Source organism: Dermacentor variabilis, chromosome 6 (genome assembly GCF_050947875.1).
Source record: "Dermacentor variabilis isolate Ectoservices chromosome 6, ASM5094787v1, whole genome shotgun sequence".
NCBI classification, from domain to species: Eukaryota; Metazoa; Arthropoda; class Arachnida; order Ixodida; family Ixodidae; genus Dermacentor; species Dermacentor variabilis.
The window spans coordinates 172,641,847-172,663,594 of record NC_134573.1 but is presented as its reverse complement, the minus strand read 5'-3'; the positions used below and the strand labels follow the sequence as shown (position 1 = coordinate 172,663,594).

General features: G+C 45.5%; 1 protein-coding gene and 1 pseudogene across 1 annotated transcript in view; one reads left to right on the top strand and one right to left on the bottom strand.

Annotated features, from left to right (window-relative positions):
• S6kII (Ribosomal protein S6 kinase II) overlaps positions 1 to 21,748 on the top strand; it is a 37,785-nt gene that overhangs the window by 2,163 nt on the left and 13,874 nt on the right. Inside the window, exons 2-14 of the mRNA XM_075696810.1 lie at positions 1,725 to 1,772; positions 3,789 to 3,923; positions 10,618 to 10,699; positions 10,788 to 10,868; positions 10,976 to 11,055; positions 12,000 to 12,106; positions 12,732 to 12,909; positions 13,592 to 13,662; positions 13,751 to 13,839; positions 14,466 to 14,633; positions 16,120 to 16,241; positions 20,294 to 20,419; positions 21,053 to 21,142. Of these exons, the coding sequence (XP_075552925.1) occupies positions 1,725 to 1,772; positions 3,789 to 3,923; positions 10,618 to 10,699; positions 10,788 to 10,868; positions 10,976 to 11,055; positions 12,000 to 12,106; positions 12,732 to 12,909; positions 13,592 to 13,662; positions 13,751 to 13,839; positions 14,466 to 14,633; positions 16,120 to 16,241; positions 20,294 to 20,419; positions 21,053 to 21,142 (1,377 nt within the window). The remainder of the gene's footprint in view (positions 1 to 1,724; positions 1,773 to 3,788; positions 3,924 to 10,617; positions 10,700 to 10,787; positions 10,869 to 10,975; positions 11,056 to 11,999; positions 12,107 to 12,731; positions 12,910 to 13,591; positions 13,663 to 13,750; positions 13,840 to 14,465; positions 14,634 to 16,119; positions 16,242 to 20,293; positions 20,420 to 21,052; positions 21,143 to 21,748) is intronic.
• On the bottom strand, positions 4,468 to 4,647 carry LOC142586479 (U2 spliceosomal RNA; annotated as a pseudogene).

Genomic DNA, 21,748 nt, shown 5'->3' with positions numbered 1-21,748 from the left:
CATGTCATGGCTGATTAACCAATGTAACAGACAAATTACTATGGCACGAGGCAATGGCTTGACCCAAGATCTAACAAGGCAACCTGACTATCAACCTTGATGAACTTAACTTTGAACGTTGATCAGAGAAATTCGCCTTCAGTACGATTTTTCCATCTTTTCATTGGCTGTACTGGGAGTGCCTTCCGAGCCCCAGGAAAAATGAAGCTCGGCACTTCATAGTGGACCAGACCCAAGCATTGTGGAATTGAGTAACCATGATCTCATGTGCAATGTCTTCGTCGGTTACAGCCCCACCCTTCTCTCCAGCGCGAGTTTTGATAAGAAAAAGAGAGGATGACTGAAGAAAATTTTGAAACAATCGTTAGTGAAGATAAACAATGTGTGAATAGCTGCAGAGGACACAGTGAAAGAGCCTGGCCAGCTTGTTCTGCTTGCTCTATTTATGCAATGAAATCAAGAGTTTGACAGAAACCCGTCTGGTCGGGAGGAGACGTAGGTAGTGTAAAGTTGGATGCCGACTATAAGAATGAAATAAAACATGTTTCGTCTCCGCTCAGGAGCCTTGTTCACAATGAGGATGAACAAGAAGAAAATCTGGTCATGTACATTTCAAGATGTGATGTAAACACCATGCATCACTGTGTGAAGATTCGCTGTCGATGTGATTGAGTGTGCATTCAGTTGTCTGGATGTTCAGACGCAAGATGAAGTTGCGAAGCCAAATTCATTTCTTTGTCAATGATTCAATGTATTGTGCAATGTTAGTAAATGTTGGGAGGAAAGTAATGTAAGAGTAATCAATTACTTCCTAGTAATTACTCAATCAGTTTCAAGGAGCAGCAAATGGTTGCTGTAATCAATTCCAATTTTGAATGAATTATTTGTAAATGGCTACATTTTTTTATGTAAGTTGTCCAAGTCTGGTCGGTGGGCATTTCAGCAAAGGTAATATTCATTGAATCATTCTGGTGAGCATCATATGGTACAAAAGTACTTGGCATAATAATTATGTTTCACTGTAACAACAGGCCTGCAGTTGTGCAGCACTTGCATGCAAACATTTGACATTGATATGTAAAATTCATAACCAGTGCAATTTTCACTTTTGTCTGCACCATAATACCTTGTTGAATGGAACTGAAGGAATACGAAATTGACTCCGTTTATGAATAGTTTCATTGGCTGAATGAGAGAAATAAATTTAATTCAACAGAACCCTTTGTCTGTTAGCACTTCCTGATAGAATGCACTTAAGGAAATAAATGCAAGACTTGTTTGAAAACAGTCAGTTTGAAGACTTTATTGCACCATAAGCAACTCAATATTGTAGGAAGCTCTTGTAAAATAAGATTTTGGCTGCTTTTGTCTATTCAAACTTCAAGCTTTGAAATATTAAGCCATTCACTGGGCAGTCAAAAATAATTCAGGCTTTGCGTTAGAGCTCAGAGCCACCCTCTCCTGTGCCTTTTCTCTCTCACTGTAACTCTCCATCCCTGTTTCTTTCTTAAATAATCTTGGGAAATTGTGTTTAGAAGTTACAGTATTACAAGCATCATGTTGGTCAATGTGTGCAGTGAGTGCAGTTGTTGCTGTGTCATTATATAACTCTGCCCCTGTCATCACAGCCCTGACTGGTATTATTTCTCAACTCTGGTTTGCCAGTGCGACATGCATATGAAATGAATTACCTTAACATCAATTTTGCATTACTTGTCATTCAGGGTCCGCCAGGTGAAGACATGGCTGTTGACGAAAATGATGAAACCCAAGTGAGTTATCAACATTGTTTGTTTAACATATAGAGGGTTGATTTTGTCGATTCCCTTGCATTTAACTTCCTTACTTCTAAGTCATTGTTTTTTAAAACGAAGCTTTCTAGGTCTCACTGATTCGTCCATGACCACTGAAAACGCACTGCAGGAAAACCAACTCTCCCACCTGCATAGACCGCTACAGTTCACATTCGCAGTACTGTGCCAGCATCGACTGGCCGGCTGGTCAGTGCCTAATAACGGTGCGAAGCGACGAGCTCAGCAAGAAAGTTCACTGGAAGTGCAAGTTGCGTCTGCTAGGCATGACACCACCCCTGTCGCGATTAAATGAGCTTCTCTGCTTATTGGAGACAGCAAGTGCGTGTGAATACGAGCTCATCTTAGGATCTGGAAGAAAGAATCTAAGCCCCTTTCTTAAAGAAAGATGTTTGAACGCCGTGCTACCCAGACTAACTGTATATATCTGCCATTGCATTACGCACGTCACACAATGCATTTCCAGCTGTCACTATGGGTAGGTCACGGATGCAGCACACAGCAGAAGAGGCTACCATATGCGAATGTAAGTGTGAGCATGATTGTGCCCGTAAGGCTGATTCCGTGTATCGGAAATGGCATGTAGAAGCCATGTGGGAGACGCTTGTGCAGTCGAGCTGCCCACTGGTCTTGTGATCATCAGTGTGTACATCAGACCGAACACATCTCGTGACGTGGAAACGGTCCTGGCAGAAACGATGAAGACCTTAAAGCCACATAGTGCACCAATCCTCGTGTGCTATGACTTTAACATCGATGTGGCGAATGAGCTTGGCAAATGGATTGAGAGTTTATTGCTAGATCTCTACTCATTGAAACTGTAGACACTACAGAAACCCATAATGCAGCACCGTTCCTGTATTGATCTCGCATTTGCAAACAGGCTGTGTCACATTACAATGGCAGAGCCTCTGACTGTCTACCACAGTGATCACAAGGCAGTACTGTGCAAGTGTAGAGTTGTCCGTGAAAGTGTGAGTGTGGGCATGTCATCAACGGCTACATGATATAAAATAAAGGCTATGCAAATTAACGAAATGTATCTTCATTCAACTTCTACGTTAAAAAAATACAATTCTAAGTAAGCAATCAAATCACATACACGTAGCATCGGGTCGCTCAGCATTTTTTGGGTTCGTTGCTTGGTCATTGGCTTTGGACTTTGATTCAGTTTGCACTGGGAGAAAGCTTCACATTCAACCATGTGCGCATGCACTTTCATGTGCGCCTCGAAGCAAGTTATGTTTTAGGATGTTGCCTCTGTGCACATTTTTTCTGGCAGCATTTTCACGCGCTTTTGCATATTAAAAAAAATGTATTGCTTTGTAGGCATTCACTGTTCTACATTGTTTATCCTCCTGAGTGTATTCTGTGTCGTGGATTTGTTCCATCTATATCATTATGCTATTTTGTCTTTCAGAAATCCATAAAACCACTTCTTATAGCGTTTTGAATATCTGTAAGGGAACACTGTCTAATGTATTGGACATTGCCAATATTGCAAACACACAATTGCACTTGGCGCCCATTTATTAGTTTCTACATGTTCATTCGGTCATCCCAAACACCAAGAAATGCTTAAAAACATCTGGTTTCTTAAATAGGTACCCATATATTCACCCCATTCTGCAATGAGCACTGTAACAAAAGCTCACGCTTTGGCAGCCCTCCTATTTTGCCATTTTAAAAGCTCCCGCTTTGGAAGGAAAGAAGTGCATATAGATCACACCCTGCAAGTGGCAGCTCAGGTCCCAGAACAAACAAAAAAAAAAAAACAGCAGCTTTTCATTGTGTCAGCTGTGTTTCTCCGGCTGCTGAGGCCAGCTGTCTAATGTTCAATACGTATATTGGACAAATGTGATATTGAATACCTGCAGTCACCACCTGCCAGGCAAAACCAATCTTCTGACATGAATCTTTCAAGATGTCTTGATTGAAATATTCCTATTTTAACTTGGGTGTTTTGTTTTCCTTCAGGACATGGAAACGAATGACATGGCAGAAGGGACACACGAGATTGAGCTGACAAATGTTACAAAAGAAGGCCACCCAAAGGGCGATCCCAGTCAGTTCAAGCTCCTCAAGGTTCTCGGACAGGGCTCATTTGGAAAGGCGAGTTCTGCATCATTTGTCCCGTTTGTCTTTCCGAGTTCTCCAAAAGCATGGGGCATTCATGTTTTTTCCAGGGCCCTAGGAAGAGTACTCTTATGGTCTCTGCTATGTTGCCCTGGATGGATATGTAGCACTGAGCTTGGTTTTGTGGGTTATAACATCCTGAAATTGCACACTGTATTACGAGGGACACTACAATGGAGGGCTTTTGATAAAGTTTGACCACTAGGATTCCTTAAATGTGCATTTAAATCTGAGTACACTAGTGTGTTTGCATTTTGCACCACGGAAATGTGGCTTCCGCAGCCGGCAGTCTAACCCACGACCCCATGCTTGACAGGTTTTGCCGTAGTCACTGAGCCACAGTAACGAATGAGCATGGTTTTATGAAGGAACAAAGGGATTAAGGTCCAAAATCGGGCAACAAATGGAACATTAAATGGGATGTGCACCACACTTAAAGTTAACTATGGCTTGTGGTCTTACATTTTTAAAGCAAAGCTGTATGTGGCTAGTTTCCAGTGGATCGATGTCTGTAGACCAAATGCCTTGGGCCGATCCCGAAGGTAGTGCAATACTTGGCCGATGCATGGCAGAGGAGAAGCAGGCTTCAAGCACTCTACCAATTTGCAAAAATAAGTTTAATATCTTGTGTTTAAATACAACCCGTATCAGATATTAAGCTGATAAGAACAGATACTACACTTTTACCCACGCTGGCCATGTCTACGTTAGCACCGCCTTTGCTGTGTCGGCATTCCAAGTGCTTGTGTATGTCCTGAGAAAAGGTTTATTGGCGGCTCCTAATGCAAAGGCACAGCAACCGGGAACGGCGAAGCAGCCCGAAACACTGTCCAAACGGACGCCAGCAATCAACAGCGCGAGGCGAGACGAGCCGCGCGTTGGCAATGCGGCTGTGCCGCGAGGCGCGTCTTCTTCTTCACAATCTCCCCCCGGACAAAAAGAGCCATCCTGGCACCTTAAGAATCGGGAGGCAGAGGGTCGTGGTAGGGCTTGAGACGCGAGACGTGGACAATGTCACGTCCACGCCGGCGCAAGTCTTCAGGTGGTGACAGGGGCTCAATGAGAAAATTCACCGGGGATGTGTGCTCCAACACTCGGTAAGGCCCTTCGAATTTTGGGACGAGTTTCGAGGAAAGCCCCGGCGTTTGGAAAGGGACCGACAACCATACAAGAACGCCTGGAGCGTAGGTCGTGTTGGGATGCGTGTCGATGCGGTTTTCTTTCTGGCGCTGCTGTTGCTCTGCCGTAAAGGAGCGTGCTAGCTGGCGGCATTCTTCGGCTTGTCGGGCGACTTCGGAAACAGGGAGACACTCGGAGGCGTCAGGACGGTATGGAAGGAGCGTGTCGATGGTATGCGTAGGCTCGCGGCCATACAGGAGGAAGAAAGGTGAAAATCCCGTAGTGGCCTGGATCGCGGTGTTGTACGCGAACGTGACGAATGGAAGGATGCGGTCCCAGTTACCATGATCAGATGCCACGTACATAGAGAGCATATCACCAAGTGTGCGGTTAAATCGCTCTGTGAGCCCGTTAGTCTGTGGATGGTATGCCGTGCTTGTCCGATGAATAATATGGCATTCCGAAAGCAAACTTTCGACGACTTCGGAGAGGAAGGCGCGACCTCGATCGCTGAGGAGTTCCCGAGGTGCGCCGTGTCGAAGCACGAAGCGATGTAGGACGAAAGAGGCTACATCCCGCGCTGTAGCACTTGGTAAAGCAGCAGTTTCGGCGTAACGTGTCAAATGATCAATAGCAACTACGATCCACCGATTGCCGTCTGGTGTCAAAGAAAGCGGGCCGTAAAGGTCGATGCCGACGCGATCGAAGGGTGTGGCAGGGCACGGGAGCGGCTGCAAGGCACCAGATGGGCGTAAAGGCGGCGATTTGCGGCGTTGACAGTCAAGACAGCACCGAACAAACTTGTGAACAAAATTGTACATGCCGCGCCAGTAGTAGCGGTGGCGAATTCGGTCGTACGTCTTGAAGACTCCGGCATGGCCACACTGCGGATCGTTGTGGAAAGCGGCACATATTTGAGACCGTAAGCTGCGGGGAACCACCAGAAGCCACCGACGACCTTCAGGAGTGTAATTGCGTCGGTGCAGCAGCTGGTCACGAATGGCAAAATGAACTGCTTGGCGTCGGAGGGTGCGGGATACAGGGATGGTCGACGATCCAGAAAGATAGTCGAAAAGAGAAGCGATCCACGGGTCACGACGTTGTGCGGTTTCAAAGGAGTCCATGTCGAGAGATGACACGGAATGTGCGGAAGTTGTTGCGCAGGCCGAGTCTGGAGGTAAAGGTGAACGAGACAAGGCATCTGCGTCGGAGTGTGTGCGTCCACTGCGGTATACGACGCGAATATCGTACTCCGGGATGCGTAGTGCCCAACGGGCTAGGCGGCCAGTGGGACCTTTCAAGTTGGCGAGCCAACAAAGCGCATGGTGATCTGTGACCAAGTCGAATGGGCGCCCGTACAGATATGGTCGGAACTTGCCAAGTGCCCATACTAAAGCCAAGCACTCTTTTTCGGTCACGCTGTAATTGGCCTCAGGCTTCGTCAGTGTGCGACTCGCATAGGCGACTACATATTCGGGGTAGCCCGCCTTTCGTTGGGCGAGTACGGCGCCGAGACCGACCCCGCTGGCATCTGTATGTACTGCAGTTGCAGCTGACGGGTCGAAATGGCGAAGAATAGGTGGGGAGATGAGAAGACGACGCAGCGTAGCAAAGGCGGAGTCACATGCAGGGGACCAGCAGGACAGGGCGGCGTCACCGCGTAGAAGCTGTGTCAATGGCGCCATGATCGATGCGAAATTTCGAACAAAGCGCCGGAAATATGAGCATAGGCCCACGAAGCTTCGAAGTTCTTTGATGGTCTGAGGCTTCGGAAACTCGGCGACTGCTCGAAGTTTTGCAGGATCGGGTAGAACGCCGTGCTTGGACACAACGTGGCCTAAAATGGTGAGCTCTCGCGCGGCGAAGCGGCACTTCTTGAGGTTGAGTTGAAGGCCAGCGTTCGTTAGACAGGTCAAAACTTGTCTGAGGCGGAGCAGGTGAGTAGGAAAATCAGGCGAGAAAACCACGACATCGTCGAGGTAACACAGACATATAGACCACTTGAGGCCACGCAGCGTGGTGTCCATGAGTCGTTCAAAGGTGGCAGGGGCGTTACAAAGCCCGAAAGGCATCACCTTAAATTCATATAAACCGTCAGGCGTAATGAATGCGGTTTTCTGGCGATCGGCCGCAGCCATCGGGACCTGCCAGTACCCTGAACGCAAGTCAAGGGACGAGAAGAATTCTGCTCCCTGAAGACTGTCGAGGGCGTCATCGATGCGCGGCAAAGGATAGACGTCTTTGCGCGTTACCTTATTTAACCGACGGTAGTCGACGCAAAAGCGAATAGACCCGTCCTTCTTTCGAACGAGAACGACAGGAGATGCCCAGGGACTGTGCGAAGGTTGAATAACATCACGGCGCAGCATATCTTCGACTTGGGTGGTAATGACACGACGCTCTTCGGCAGAGACGCGATATGGTCGTTGACGTAACGGCTGATGTGAACCGGTGTCAATGTAGTGCTGCACTTCCGACGTGCGGCCCAGGTGAGGTTGTGAAACGTCGAATGAACTGCTAAATTTGTGCAGGAGATCAAGAAGGTCGGCGCGTTCGGCAGGTGTGAGGGTATCGGCGATTGCATTCAAGAACGCAACCCTGGACGTTTCCTCAAGCGCGGACATCGAAGATGGTTGGCCGGGGTCGACGTCAAAAGAGTCTCCAGGGGCGTCAACCAAAGACGAAGAGTCGAGGAGGTCCACGAAGCCAAGGCATTCACCAACGAGCAACGTAAGAGGCGCACAGAGGGGATTGTAAAAGTAAATATTGCTGCAGCCGCCAGCCATGTCAAGCGTCGCGAAGGGTAGTGGGAGAGATTTACGGCCCATGAAGACGTCGGACGGCGTGAAGAGGACCGTTGCATCAGCGATGGCATCGCAAAAGACGGGTACGAGGGCGAAGGAGCCAGGTGGAATATCTGTGTCCTCGCGCACGGGAAGTTTAGAAGGGCGGTCGCAATCGTCGTCCAAGGGTGCGTCACAAGGGGCAAATTCAACTTCGGCGCGTGCGCAGTCGATCACGGCTTTATGACTGGATAAGAAGTCCCATCCGAGGATGACGTCATGCGAGCAGGTGGGAAGAACAATACACTCGACGATGTAAACAATGCCGTGAATAAGCACACGTACAGTACAGGCTGCGTGCGGAGTGACGTGCTGCGCGCTTGCCGTACGAAGCGACAGTCCAGAAAGCGGCGTGGTCACCTTGCGCAGCGAACGGCACAGTTTGGCGGCTATCACAGAAACGGCTGCGCCGGTATCCACAAGAGCGAATGCTGGAACACCTTCTACACAAATTTCGACCACGTTAGCAGGAGAGGCGCGAGGACTTTGACAGTTCGAATGGGGCGCAGTTCTTGCCTCTTGAACTGCGACGTTCAGTTTTCCTGGTCAGGTGGTGCGGGTCGCCGACGCATTGGGGAGAGCGAGCGTCGGCGAGGGGATGGCGAGCGACGCGAAGGAAATTCTGGGATGTCAGCACGAGCATATGGTTGGGGGGAAGGAGCGGCGTATTGGCGAAAGGGCTGGCTGCCGTACTGGAAGGGCCGCGAGGCGTCGCCGAACGCTTGAGGACGACGGCGGCAATATCGGGCGACGTGTCCGGGAGTGCAGCAAGAATAACAGATGGGTCGATTGTCAGGTGTTCGCCAAGGATTAGCTCGCGGGGCGGTCCAAGATGTAGCATGGGCTTCCGGTGGCAGCGGTTGGGACTGGGTCGTGAAAGACGCCGGTGGAGGCCTGCGTACTGCCTGCGCGTACGTAAGAGGCGCGGCCACAGGCAGGACTGGCTGCGCATAGGTGAGAGGCGTGGCGACAGGCTGCACTGCCCGCGTAGAGTTGAGATTCGCGGCTGCAGGCGGCTGATGGTGTGCGGAAGGGACAACTTGGGCGACCTCTTCGGAAATGAGGGTGCGGAGCGAGTTTGGAAGACGGGAGGTGGGCTCCTGAGTGAAGGGGACTAAAGAAAGTTGGCGGGCAACTTCCTCACGCACAAAGTCCTTGACCCGCTGAAAGAATGAGGATGGGTCGTACATGTTGTCAAGGCTCGCCAACAACTCGTCGCTTCCCAAAGGACGCCGAGTCGAAGCGCGTTGCTTCCTTAACTCATCGTAACTTTGGCACAGGCTGACAACTTCAGACACAGTGCGCGGATTCCTGGCTAGGAGCATCTGGAATGCGCCGTCATCGATGCCTTTCAGTATATGGCGAATTCGCTCAGCTTCGGGCATTGCGGCGTTGACTCGTTTACAAAGGTCCACGACGTCTTCTATGTAACTGGTGAACGTTTCCGCCGTCTGCTGTGCTCGGGCGCGCAAGCGCTGTTCGGCGCGCAGCTTGCGAACAGCGGGTCGGCCGAACACTTCCGTAAAGGTTGTCTTGAAGACTGACCATGTGGGCACGTCACTTTCGTGGTTGTGAAACCACAGTTGGGCAACACCAGCCAGGTAAAAGATGACGTGAGTTAACTTGGCTGGATCATCCCACTTGTTGTGTGCGCTCACCCGTTCATATGACGCAAACCAGTCTTCTACGTCTTCGTCGTCTGCACCGCTGAAGACCTTGGGGTCCCGTTGTCGTGGAACGCCGGTGCAGGTGATGGACTGTGGCGTCGATGCCGTTTGGGAGGAGCTGTCGGTCATGGCGGGTGGTAGCGTTCTTGATCTCAGCTCCAGGGTTTCAAGCGACGGGGTTTGAGTCCCAGCACCTCCACCAATTGAGAAAAGGTTTATTGGCGGCTCCTAATGCAAAGGCACAGCAACCGGGAACGGCGAAGCAGCCCGAAACACTGTCCAAACGGACGCCAGCAATCAACAGCGCGAGGCGAGACGAGCCGCGCGTTGGCGATGCGGCTGTGCCGCGAGGCGCGTCTTCTTCTTCACAGTCCCTTCCTTTCCTTCCCCTCTCCCGTGGTTGTGGTTCCGTTGAAACATTAACATGTTTCTAGTTTCCTCCGAGTCCTCAGTCCCGTTGTCTGCATGAATGTACATAAAAATCACGTAAATGAGTCTGTACCTATGTTAAAAATTCTGCATCGCCTCTGTATCGTATGCTAAACAGCTTCACTCGTCATCCACTTTTGCAGAGTGGAATGGCTCACAATTTTTTTATAGCTTGTCGTATGCTAAAAAAATTTTCAATGCATGTTTTGCACTGTGCCCTTGTCATTTATGCCAAATTACACAGCCATGTGAAATTTTTGTTACACAGCCAGCCATATGCCATTTTTGTTTCTTATGTAAATAAATTTTAAAATGGTTTGGCCACACCTGTGCTGCCACATCACAAGCGTTTGTCAGTATGAATGGATAATTGCTGTCAAATTGCATATTTCCAAAAAGATGTTGGTCTCATTTCTTGCCATTTTCAGACATTGTGCAAAAAGCTATGCATCATTAGACCATACTTTCACTACTTCCATTGTGTCATGATGTGCTTTGATGTTCTGCTGCTGTATAAACAGCTTGTTCGCTTGTGTCTGCATGACTGCTGGCATGAAGAATTTAATGGGTGCTTCAGGAGGTGCCTCTTTCTTTCGTTGTGTTCACCTGTAGGTGTTTCTAGTGAAGAAGATTATGGGTCCAGATGCAGGCACATTATATGCCATGAAAGTGTTGAAGAAAGCAACATTAAAAGGTTTGCCTTGTTTGGATGACATTTGTGTTCTGAGAAGGGCCTTTGGGTAGCATCCATTTCTCATGTTGACTTCTTTCTTCTTTTGTAGTAAGGGACAGGTTAAGAACAAAAATGGAGAGAGACATCCTCGCTGAAGTTCGGCATCCATTTGTGGTGAAGCTGCATTATGGTATGGTTCTCTTCACTGCACGAAATGAGAACCTTGTGCTGCCTAGTGCTTTACTGAACACGTGCTTGCTTGCCTTCCCCCCCCCCCCCCATTCTCTTTTTCTGCAGCCTTCCAGACTGAAGGAAAACTGTACCTAATCCTGGATTTTTTGAAGGGTGGAGATCTTTTCACAAGGCTTAGCAAAGAGGTGAACCTTTCTTTTTTTTCCTTCTCCTTTCACAGAGTGCTAACTGCTGCATCCTGTTTCAACTGATTCTTTGTGTGCTGTATTTTACTTGTTTATTGCTTGATGGTAGTGCACCTCATCACTAGGCTGTTTGTGTCATAGGCATTTACCGAGTTTGGCTTAATAGTGTGTGTCTCCACTTTTGTTTCTGTCCGTGAGAAGCCAACAGTGCTTTGATTGCTTTGTTTAGGAAAATGATTGCAGGTTGCAGCTTGCATCATAATAATCCTCTAAACTGCAGAGTGTTTACAATTAAATAAAAAATTATGGGGTTTTATTTGCCATAATCATGCTCTGATTATGTGGCATGCCGTAGCGGGGGACTCCAGAATCATTTGGACCAGCTGAGGTTCTTTAATGTGCATCTAAATCTAAGTACACAGGTGTTTTTACATTTTGCCCTCATCGAAATGCGGTCGCCGTGGCCGGGATTCGATCCTGTGACCTCATGTTTAGCAGCCAAACACCATTGCCACTGGGTGGTGGGTTGGGCTACAATTGACAGAGTCCTACTACTTTATTTTTTTTCCTCGCTTTATTCTATGCAACGATGCGTGCTGTAAATGAAGTAGTTGGAGCGTGATCGCACAAGCATCTTGCTTTCCGAATGTTTGCTTCACCCCCTACGTCACTGAGGAGGCAGTGTTAAATTCCGGCTGCCGTTTTTCCGTGCTAAGGAATGCTGATGAAACCGTTGCACCGGTGAATCGTGAGTGAGCAAGCGAATGTTCGGAAAGGGCGATGCTTGCGCAATCTCGCCCTTGCGTTGTTCAGTAGTCGGGACGTACTCTCCTTAGCGCACTTCTTTCACTGCGAGTTGTTTTGCCTTGCAATTATGAGTGCCTCCATTTGGTATTTAAAACTTCTTATGCCCCGATAGTAAGAGCCCTTTAATGCTGTTTTAGGTCATGTTCACTGAGGAAGATGTGAAGTTCTACCTGGCTGAGCTTGCTCTCGCTCTGGACCACCTTCATGGCCTCGGCATCATCTATAGAGATCTCAAGCCAGAGAAGTAAGCTTGTTCTCTTTTCATACTTCTCCTCTTAGTCTCCTTTTTCATGTCTGAAGACATACTGCACTAGGCATGCATTTTGGAATAGTAGCATCAAAGGCCAAATGCAACAAAATCTCACTGACTAAATTGGTTATACACGAGTAGTTTATATACTACTGAAGCAAACTTGGCTAATCTGCAGTGCTGGTAATTGTATAATTTTCTTTTAAGCAGCCTTCAAATATAGCACTGTGACAGACACATGTACGTACCTGGTGGTTGATGGGTGTGACGCAACTCCCGGCATGTTACCTCCAAGATTTGCTACTTTTGCAAGCCTTTTATGATGAATCTACTGATATTTCAACTGCAAAACTTTGCATGAAAGCTGGTTTCTATGTGTGCCAGGCTTTCTTAAGAGTAGCATTGGCCTTTAACAGTTAACATAATTTATTGTGCTCTCTAAGAATAGAGGCTCCATAGTGCAATTACTGGGTTGACAGCTATCCAGTAAAGAAATAAAAATGACAAAAATTTTCTGCCTTTACTCCTTTTAAGAAAGTCTTAATTTATAAAGCTGAACAGGTGTAGAAGTCTTATTAACATCATTGCTTATGGGGTACTCAATTGGTTCATGTTGCAGCATTCTTTTGGACTCTGATGGCCACATAAGCCTAACAGACTTTGGTCTCAGCAAAGAAGCGCTCAATGACCAGAAGGCCTACTCTTTTTGTGGCACTATCGAATACATGGCACCTGAGGTCATCAACCGCAAGGGACACACAATGGCTGCCGACTGGTGGTCTTTTGGAGTACTCATGGTGAGTTGCATTTTGTCTTCTCGCCACATTGGATATGGCGTAAAACAGTTCTGTATATCTTTTAAAAAACTGTACAACCTCTACTGCATTATTTTTGTCTCAACAATTATCACCATTGATGACAACCTTTGGTGTCAGTTATGTGATGTATTTAGTTTACAGCTTGTGCAGGTACTGCAGGAGTCCTGCTTGCAAATTAGTGGTATAGTACTTTAAAATGCTGTATAATATATGAGTTTTGTCCAGTGTGTATGTACCAGTGATGCAGTCTGTAGAAGTATAATACTGTTTTTTTTTGCTGGGCTGCAGCTTTGTGTTAACTGGGCAAGCATTGTGCTTTTTTCTTTTAATTATTCATTATTTTTCTGTTTTCAGTGATGTGAAAAACTTGAGGCCCTAAATCAAGCTTCTGCTTCCAACAGTCGTTAGAATTTAGCTTTCTCCTAAATATAAGAAATCCAACTCGACTCAGTTCATTGCCTTTCTAATGAGACCATTTTGGTGTTTCACACATCCTTGAATAGAAGAACCTAAGTGTGCCCCGCCCATTTAGGGCACATGCCTTGTATCACTATGTCTGAACAATTGTAGCTGGTTTGCAACAATTCTTTAGCCCTACCATCAGCATGAGCAAAATTTTATAGCATAGTTCGTTCGTCATTTCATGTTGCTTCACTTACAGTTTGAAATGCTGACAGGCGGTCTGCCTTTTCAAGGTACCAATAGAAAGGAGACAATGCTACAGATACTCAAGTGAGTCTCTCTGCTGTGGTCGCAAAATGGCTTGAGCTCCCTGCTTCTCTGTGTATGTGTTTAACACTCATTCTGTTGCCGTCTTCAGGGCCAAGTTGAGCATGCCACAGTTCCTCAGTCCTGAAGCACAGAGCCTTCTTAGGGCATTGTTCAAGAGAAACCCTGCAAATAGATTAGGTGAGTCTTCTTCATCCTTACTAATGCACCATGTCTCCATGTATAGTTTCTCGAGGTCACTCTCCCCACAGGATCTAACATAATGGGTCAGTGTCTATGGCACTGTGCTGCTGAGCTTGAGGTTGAAGGTTTGATTTCCGGCTTTGGTTCAGGGAAGGATGAGAAACAAAATCTCTTGTGCACTGAGCTTTGAGTCTCCAACGCTGGTGTCATTAGTCATGCAGCGTGATTGCGTGGGGAATTTCAAATAATTTGTTGTAAATGGAGAGCATAGGAGAGAATGACAACTACAGTAATAACAGAGTACTGTCATTCTTGCAAACAAGGTGAATGGTTAATATGATGGTTAAAAATGTGATGTTATGATGTATGATAAACTTGTAATGTTGAGAAACAGCTTTTGATCTGTTAGATTCCTTGCCAAATCAAGGCATGGTAGGGCAGTGTGGATCATAACATTGTACTTGGTATAAGGTGCAACCATGATAAAATACATTTCAGTAATTGCTTAGATACGTTATGTAGTTACTGCTGTAAGATTCAGGGTTTGTGTTCAGCAGGCCTGCATGAGGTACAAATGACGTGCGCATGTGACCCCCCCCACCCTTTTTTTTTCGCCGTTCAAGGGTCCGGTCCAAATGCAATCGGCGACATCAAGGCACACCCGTTTTTTGCCACCATTGATTGGGGGCATCTGTACAGGAGGGAAGTGGTGCCTCCTTTCATACCAGCTGTGTCAAGACCGGATAACACGCTGTATTTCGACAGGGAATTTACATCGAAGACGCCAGAAGGTCTGCATACTGATATATTGAAGAGTTGCTTTTGTGGCTGAATCCTAGCCTTGAGAATTTCTTTGTTATAAAGGCAGGCCAGCTGGTGACATGCTGGTATCGGAAAAATTCATGCATGCTATGGGATGTTAGCATAGATGCAGTCAGCGCACAGCTGGAAATTATTGCAAGTTGTGCATACAAATAGTCTCTTTTGACTTGGTATATTGTATATTTATGAGTATTACCGACTCCTACAATTAGAGAATTTCTTCAGTAGAAATCGATGTGTGGGTTAAAACATGCACCATGTCTTGCAGTGTAACTTCACGCCAGTTGGCTCAGAATTATTGCCTTGAAGATATCTGTTGACGCTCGGTGTCAGTAAAGTCGAAGTACTGCCAGGGTTTTAATTATTAGCCACATGGGGGATTGTACGGTAATTCACTTCCGTAACCATATAGAAATAAGCTGTATGTCCTGCCAGGCAGGTAGATTTACCCTATGGCCAGGTGCTCTTCTTTATTTAAGCAATGTGATTAAACTCTATAATGCAGAGTGTAATGCAGTGAATTCATATTTCACTTTGAGAGTGCGGCAGTTAAGGTAGTGATGATTGAACACACACAAGATTCTTTGTAGGGTCCCACAATGTTCCGATAATTGTGTGATGTTCATGTAATGGGTTGAGCACTGCTGTATGTTGTTAATTGTGTGTGTTAAGTGCACAAAGCTTTTCTAAGGTGGCTTGTAATTGGAGGTGTGGATTTTTTATGCAGGGGTTGATTATACAAGAGAAAATATGGTACGCTGAATGTGCTGCATTTTATTATTAAGCGAGCAATTGTTGTATGGCTGTGTGAACAGGGTGGCACATCATTGGTTTGGCTCGTCTTCTTTCATTCATCTGCTGATAATTGCTTATAAGAGACTTTATATGGCAGTGTCAGTGAGAAATGTTTGATCAAAATGCATACATTTGTAAAGTAAGATGGCTTGTATGTGTCCTGTTTTTGGTGAGGCGATATTTGATTTCCACAGTGCGTTAGAATGATTTTGTTCAGACATCTAGGCCTGTTAAGCAATTTGAGAGAGTATGTTATCCCCATGACGTCGGGTTATAGTGGTCAGTCTGACCTGGTGCAATTGCAATGCCTTTAATCCTTTTAGCACATGCTGTTTGTACAGAAAGTGGCTAGATGTAAAGATTGCAGTGTTATTTGATCAGAGCAGAGTTCTTTCCTCACCCCAGCAAGTTGTAGCACAAATGTTCAAAGGTAGCACTTCATTCCATCCTTCTTGCTCTTTGCTATGCTCTCTGCCTATTTTCTCACCTTACCTGTTTTCTTCTCTTCTATTGCAACAAACCTCGTGTTGCGCAAAAGATTTTACAGGTAATATTTTCTTTTTTTGTCCATACTATGCTCTTCTTTCTCTTATTTGCCTGATTGAACTTTATTTTGAATATCACTTCTGTTTCTTTTGCCATGACTGGCTTTTTCCTCAGACTCTCCTGGAGTGCCTCCAAGTGCCAATGCCCATGAGTTGTTCAGAGGATTCAGTTTTGTAGCTCCTAGTCTGACCGAGGAAGATTATGTCAAAAGCAAGGACAACCAGTCCTCCAAATGGGTGAGTTTGCTGCATAGACTATATATAAAACATGACACCATGAAGCCGTGGCAGCACTGTTATCAAGTTTTGTACTCGCAAAAAGAAAATTGACATGCTATGCTTGCAGGGATTTTCTCAGGAGGCAAGATTTGCCAAGTCTTTTAAAGCTTACTTTAAAAGCTGTTGATCAAAGCATAGAACATTGAAGAGAAGCATGTGAACATAGTGATTTGCTCTAGTTTTTTACTCTTTACTGTACTCGTTTGGTTACAGAAGGAGCAGCAGTAGACTACTGTGGCTGCTATAATATAATTTGTGTGGACTGTCATAAAATAGAGCGGCACTTTTGATTGTTTCACACTTAACTGATCAAAATGGCTACACATCTTTGTTATAGTGGGTCCTAGCTACGCTTATCGCTTTGAAAATTCTTTAACACAGTAATCGCTCTACTCAGCTGAAGCACAGATGTTATACAGCGGGCAAGCACATCAGCGATTGGTCGGTTTGTTGCCTCCTTCTGATGTGATGGAGTAATACTTGTGGAGTCACTTCAGCAGTGGTGAAGTGCTGACTGCACTCTTGCATAAAAAGCTTCCTGAAACTATAATACAATCAAAACCTGTGATAACGAAATCCTCCGACAATGAAATGTTTTCGTATTCCTGGCGAACATCCATAGGATTCAATGCATTTCGTACCTCTCGACAAAGAAATTTTGCTGTACTATACAAGCATCAACAAAATTTGCCGGAATGTAACCCCACATACCGTATTTACTCGCATAATGATCGCACTCACGTAACGATGGCACCCCTGAATTTGTCGTCAAAATTCTATTTTTTTATTTCCCGTGTAATGAACGCACCCCGAACTTGCTGAAGCGATATGTCGTGTGCCAAGTCTAGCTAATAATGATCGCGCTTACCATATGTCGAATGCTACGCGAACGACTCAAGACAAACCAAGCAGTATTCACACTCCAAACATTCTTAACCCTTTGAGGGTCAATGACTTAAATATACGGTGCCACGAACAAGTCCGAAAATGGTCAATGCCATATATTTACGGCGCCGTCTGTATATTTAAATAGCGCGCTCATTTCCTAACTTTTTCTTTTCTGATATGTGCTGCCACTATGTGGGAATACAGGGAATTGTTTTCGCATGCCTCCCTCTCGCAGTTGTCATTGCATGGTTTGTTTTAGCGCTAGTTCACTTCCGCGCATATATATTGTACTGCCTGCGCGGGCGGGTGGCGGTTTGGGTTTTGTTTTCGCAGGCGGTTTTGGCTTCTTTTGCTTGCAAAACTGTTGGCTATCTCGTTGCTAATTGCTCAAAGGGCGACCGCCTCTTTCTCGCTCGTTCAGTGCTCGCAAGAAGGAAGGATGCCGCCGTGCATGCATTTCCGCTGCTTTTATTTATTTATTAATTTTTTTGACATTCGCGAAAACTAATTGCCTCTGGTTGGCGATAAGATGAAGATTAGCGGAAGTTTGTCGCACGTTTTGCTTTTTTGATGGGCACACAACCACAGTTTTCTTGAGTGCGCGCACCTACGCAGTTCGATTACGCAATAAGCGTACATATTAGATATTAGTGTAACAGCAGGAAGATTTGAGTCTTGCGAAATATTTTCGTGTGCACATTTTCAAGGCCTTGAACTATGTGTATAAACATGCATCAAAATTTTAATTCTTATAAGTTCATTTCCTTGTTATTGTTGTTATTCATGAATGAAGAGTACATATATACCAACGCAGAATATTTTTTTTGTCACTTTACGGTCACCCTAAAAATATTGCGGTGAATTGTTTTCGAGATAAGTCCTTAAGAAGAATTGAAATCTGCAATAAAAAAAAAATCGATCCTGGGCGGTCGCATATGTCGAAAAAAATAGACTTTCAAAGGGTTACAGGGTTAAGCAGGTGCCCCATTTCATTCCTTTCATTGCTTTCCACACTTCCATGACAAAAAAAAAAAGAAAAAGAAAAGCTACAACCAAACTCAACTTTATTATGTGTAGGCTTTATAATGGTCGTGGTCAACAACAAAAAAGGCTCCTTTCGTCTTCACTCATGGGCACGCAACAAATCGCGAGCGGCAACGATAGCAACCACGTTTACACTGATACGTTAGAAGTGTACCCCATTCATATGCCTATGCTTGTAACACAGCTAAGATATTCGCCCACCCTTAGTGGAAACCTGCCGTATTAGGATAGTAGTGCAGACAAATGACGCAGTTTCCGCAGCATGCCCGCCATGCGCTCCTATGTCACTGGCAGCTAAGTGTGCCCATCTGTTTCTGTCCCCTCAAAGTGGACATGGCTACGTTATTGCCGCAAACTTCCCGATATTAATGATATTATTCATTACTGATACGGAAGAAACTGTTTCAATGCACATAATGTACTCACGAGAAGAAAAAAAAATTGCATTCGACGCGTTCGGCTTGCTCTGCCGGCTGCCATTTTTGTTTTGGTGTCCCGCACTACATACAGTGGCAGCCGCCTATTTGTTGATCTGTTGTCATCTCGCAGCAAATGCGGGATGAAAAAAAAAAAATTTTTCTTACCCGTGTAATGATCGCACCCCTGAATTTACGTCAATTTTCTTTACAAAAAAGTGTGATCATTATGGTGAGTAAATACGGTATTACCTACTCGCGCAAGGCTAGCAGGCTCCAAAATGTGCTCAAATGCGATTGCCTTGCTCTAAAATTGCATAAAATACCACCACATTACACTTGCGGGGGCGCCACCATTTTTATTTACAAGAACAACCAAGCGCTGAAAGCGATAGTGTGCGCTGGAAATGCGTCACAGCCACCATCTTGTGATCGCCTATTTGAAGCAGCACACATGTTGCTACAAACATGCGACGACGGTTCTTGCACACGTAGTTCAGTGTGTGATGTGCACCTTGATGAGGAACATGCAGCAAAAGCAAGGAAATCCATGCCCCACTGACGTGGAATTGTTTATGGCGCTTGAGATGGCGGTCGTAGCATGGAGTGCCACACATCGGGCCGTGATTTGGTGATCATCCGGGAATACGCAGTCCTTCCTTCAAGAATGCTGTTTTGGTGCCACCTGACAGGCATCTCGTGTGGATCCGGCACCGGAAATAGATTCGCCTGAAGGGGCCATAATATTGTTTGATTCTCTTCGGGTATAGGAGATAAGAGCACTTTTGCACTCAGCACCGGACGTGTCGGTGCCTATGGGCGACAGTGTGCACTGAAGAAATGCTGCTATGTGCGTGGAGCACTGTTGCACTGCGTCTAGTGCAGAGTTACGCAAAACGTCGCAAAAGTAATTGTATCTCTGAAAGCAATTGACCGAGAATACTACTTTACAGCAGTGCTGCCACTGCTGATTGACTCATGCAATGCACTTTGTACTGTCGGCAATCCACGAGCAAAGCTTGCCAAAGTAGGGTAATGGAATTTTTACAGAAAAGTGTTGTTCTGTGATGCATTACCTATCTGTGCTGCCTCATTTCGCAACAACAAAATTCTTGCAAAGGCGAATTTTTTGGTTTCGTCATTGCAAGGTTCCACCGTATTCAATTTGTGGATGCCGGAAGAGGGAGCTTTCATGTGCAAAAAAGAAAAAGCTAGTTTTTCCTGCTGGTTTCAATTTCTCAGATACAAGCACTTAAGACAGTATCATGCTTGGTTGACCAGCAATGGTGTAAATGCAATTGTTGCTATTGATGTTGATTTTGTGGTGTTAACAGCCAACACTGTCTCTCTGGGTGTTTCCTTCTCCATGTCAAGCTGCAGTGCATGTCCTTTAGTTGGCTGCATGTGTCACTGCTGCACTTTGTACTGTGAGAACATTTGCGCTGCCACTTTTGTTGCTGTCAGTTTGATCATGTCGTGTCTGGCAACTTGTGACACTGCAACCTAGGCTTAGCGATACATCATATCAATGATTGTGAGTGGATTCTGGATTGTGCCACGACTGCATGTACAAGTTGTCGTGAAAGTGCCCTTCAGATATATGTCACCGCTCCTTTAAATGTCTTGTGCAGCTATTCTAATTCATGTCCTTGAAAATTTCAGTACGGCCTTCACTTTAAGGAAGCTATTACAAAGGAGTATGAGCTCAAGGAGGACCTTGGCTTAGGTTCCTATTCGACTTGCAAGAGGGCTGTGCATAGGGCAACTGGCAAGGAGTATGCCGTCAAGGTATGCTGTCTTCTTGCATCCTTCCCGTAATACTGTGAACCCACGGGCGACAGGTGTACATGTGCAGAAAAAAAACAAAGGAAATTGAAGACTTGTTGAAGGAATTAAGTTGCAAAACGTTGCACTAGTGATCCTAAACCTTGGGAAGCTTATAGGAAGAGTTTTAATTGCAGGAATACCTTGGGTATGCATTGTAATTTCATTTCCTTTGTTTTGAATATGACAAGAAGAAAACAAGTCATTGTGAAAACCGAATACGCAGCCTCCACGCATATAACTTCATGTGGTACCTTACCAGTTCACATAGTCGAACCTTGATGCAACAAGCACAGAAATAACTATTTAAACCAACATTTTCTTGCTGATATGAACATGTAACGAATATATACCATATAAAAAAGTTTGGTTTTGTTGTGAGACTTGTTAATGAGGCTCTATTGTGTGACGCTGCTGTCTTGGCCAGGAGCATTTATTTTTGGTCTGTGTTATGGAAGATAAAAGTGTTGAGTTGTAACTTTCGACTCCACTGCCCTACACTCACTTTTATTAGAAAACACGAAGAATTTTGGGGGATGTTTACTTGTTTTTCTATGGGCCACATGGTCTTGTTAACAAAGCATTGTTTATCTTCAGATCATTGATAAGTTCAAGAGAGATTGTCAAGAGGAAGTGGAAATACTGCTGCGGTATGGTCAGCACCCGAACATACTCACAGTGTACGATGTAAGTCTTTTTCACTTGAATTTTGAGTGTGTGGAAAATGTGCTGGCACATGTACAGTACTGAATAAATTCAGTCCACTTGAAATAAGTACTGTGTTAACAGATAGACATTTTATTAACACTGTTCACCAAGGACATGGTGTCATGCTCAAATTTCTTGTTTGTCATACAGTCTGCACAAACTTTCAAAGTCCAGATGCCACTGTTGTTTTTTATTGCAGCTGGTGACGACATCCGAAAAATTGGGGAATTAAGCACTGTTCTGATTACTAGTATTTAGTTCAGCAATATTTTTATGTCGGCACTGCTGTGCAGTCTCAATGCCACTTGAGTCGTAGACACTTTTATTTCAACTCGTAGTAGAGTACAATACAGTCGAACCTCGATATATCGAACAGCGCGTTGATCGCGAAATAGTTCGATATAGCCAGAATTCGATATATAAAATCACGTAAGAAATGTATTAAAAGCTTCGCCAAATGAATCAATGAACCAAGGGCGCGATCGGGGATTGTTGTTCGGAGTGTGTGTTTGGTTCTGCCGGCGCCAACTTCGTCAGCCGCGAGCGTGTGGTTGATTGCGTCGCATGCGATTATTTTAGGCAGCG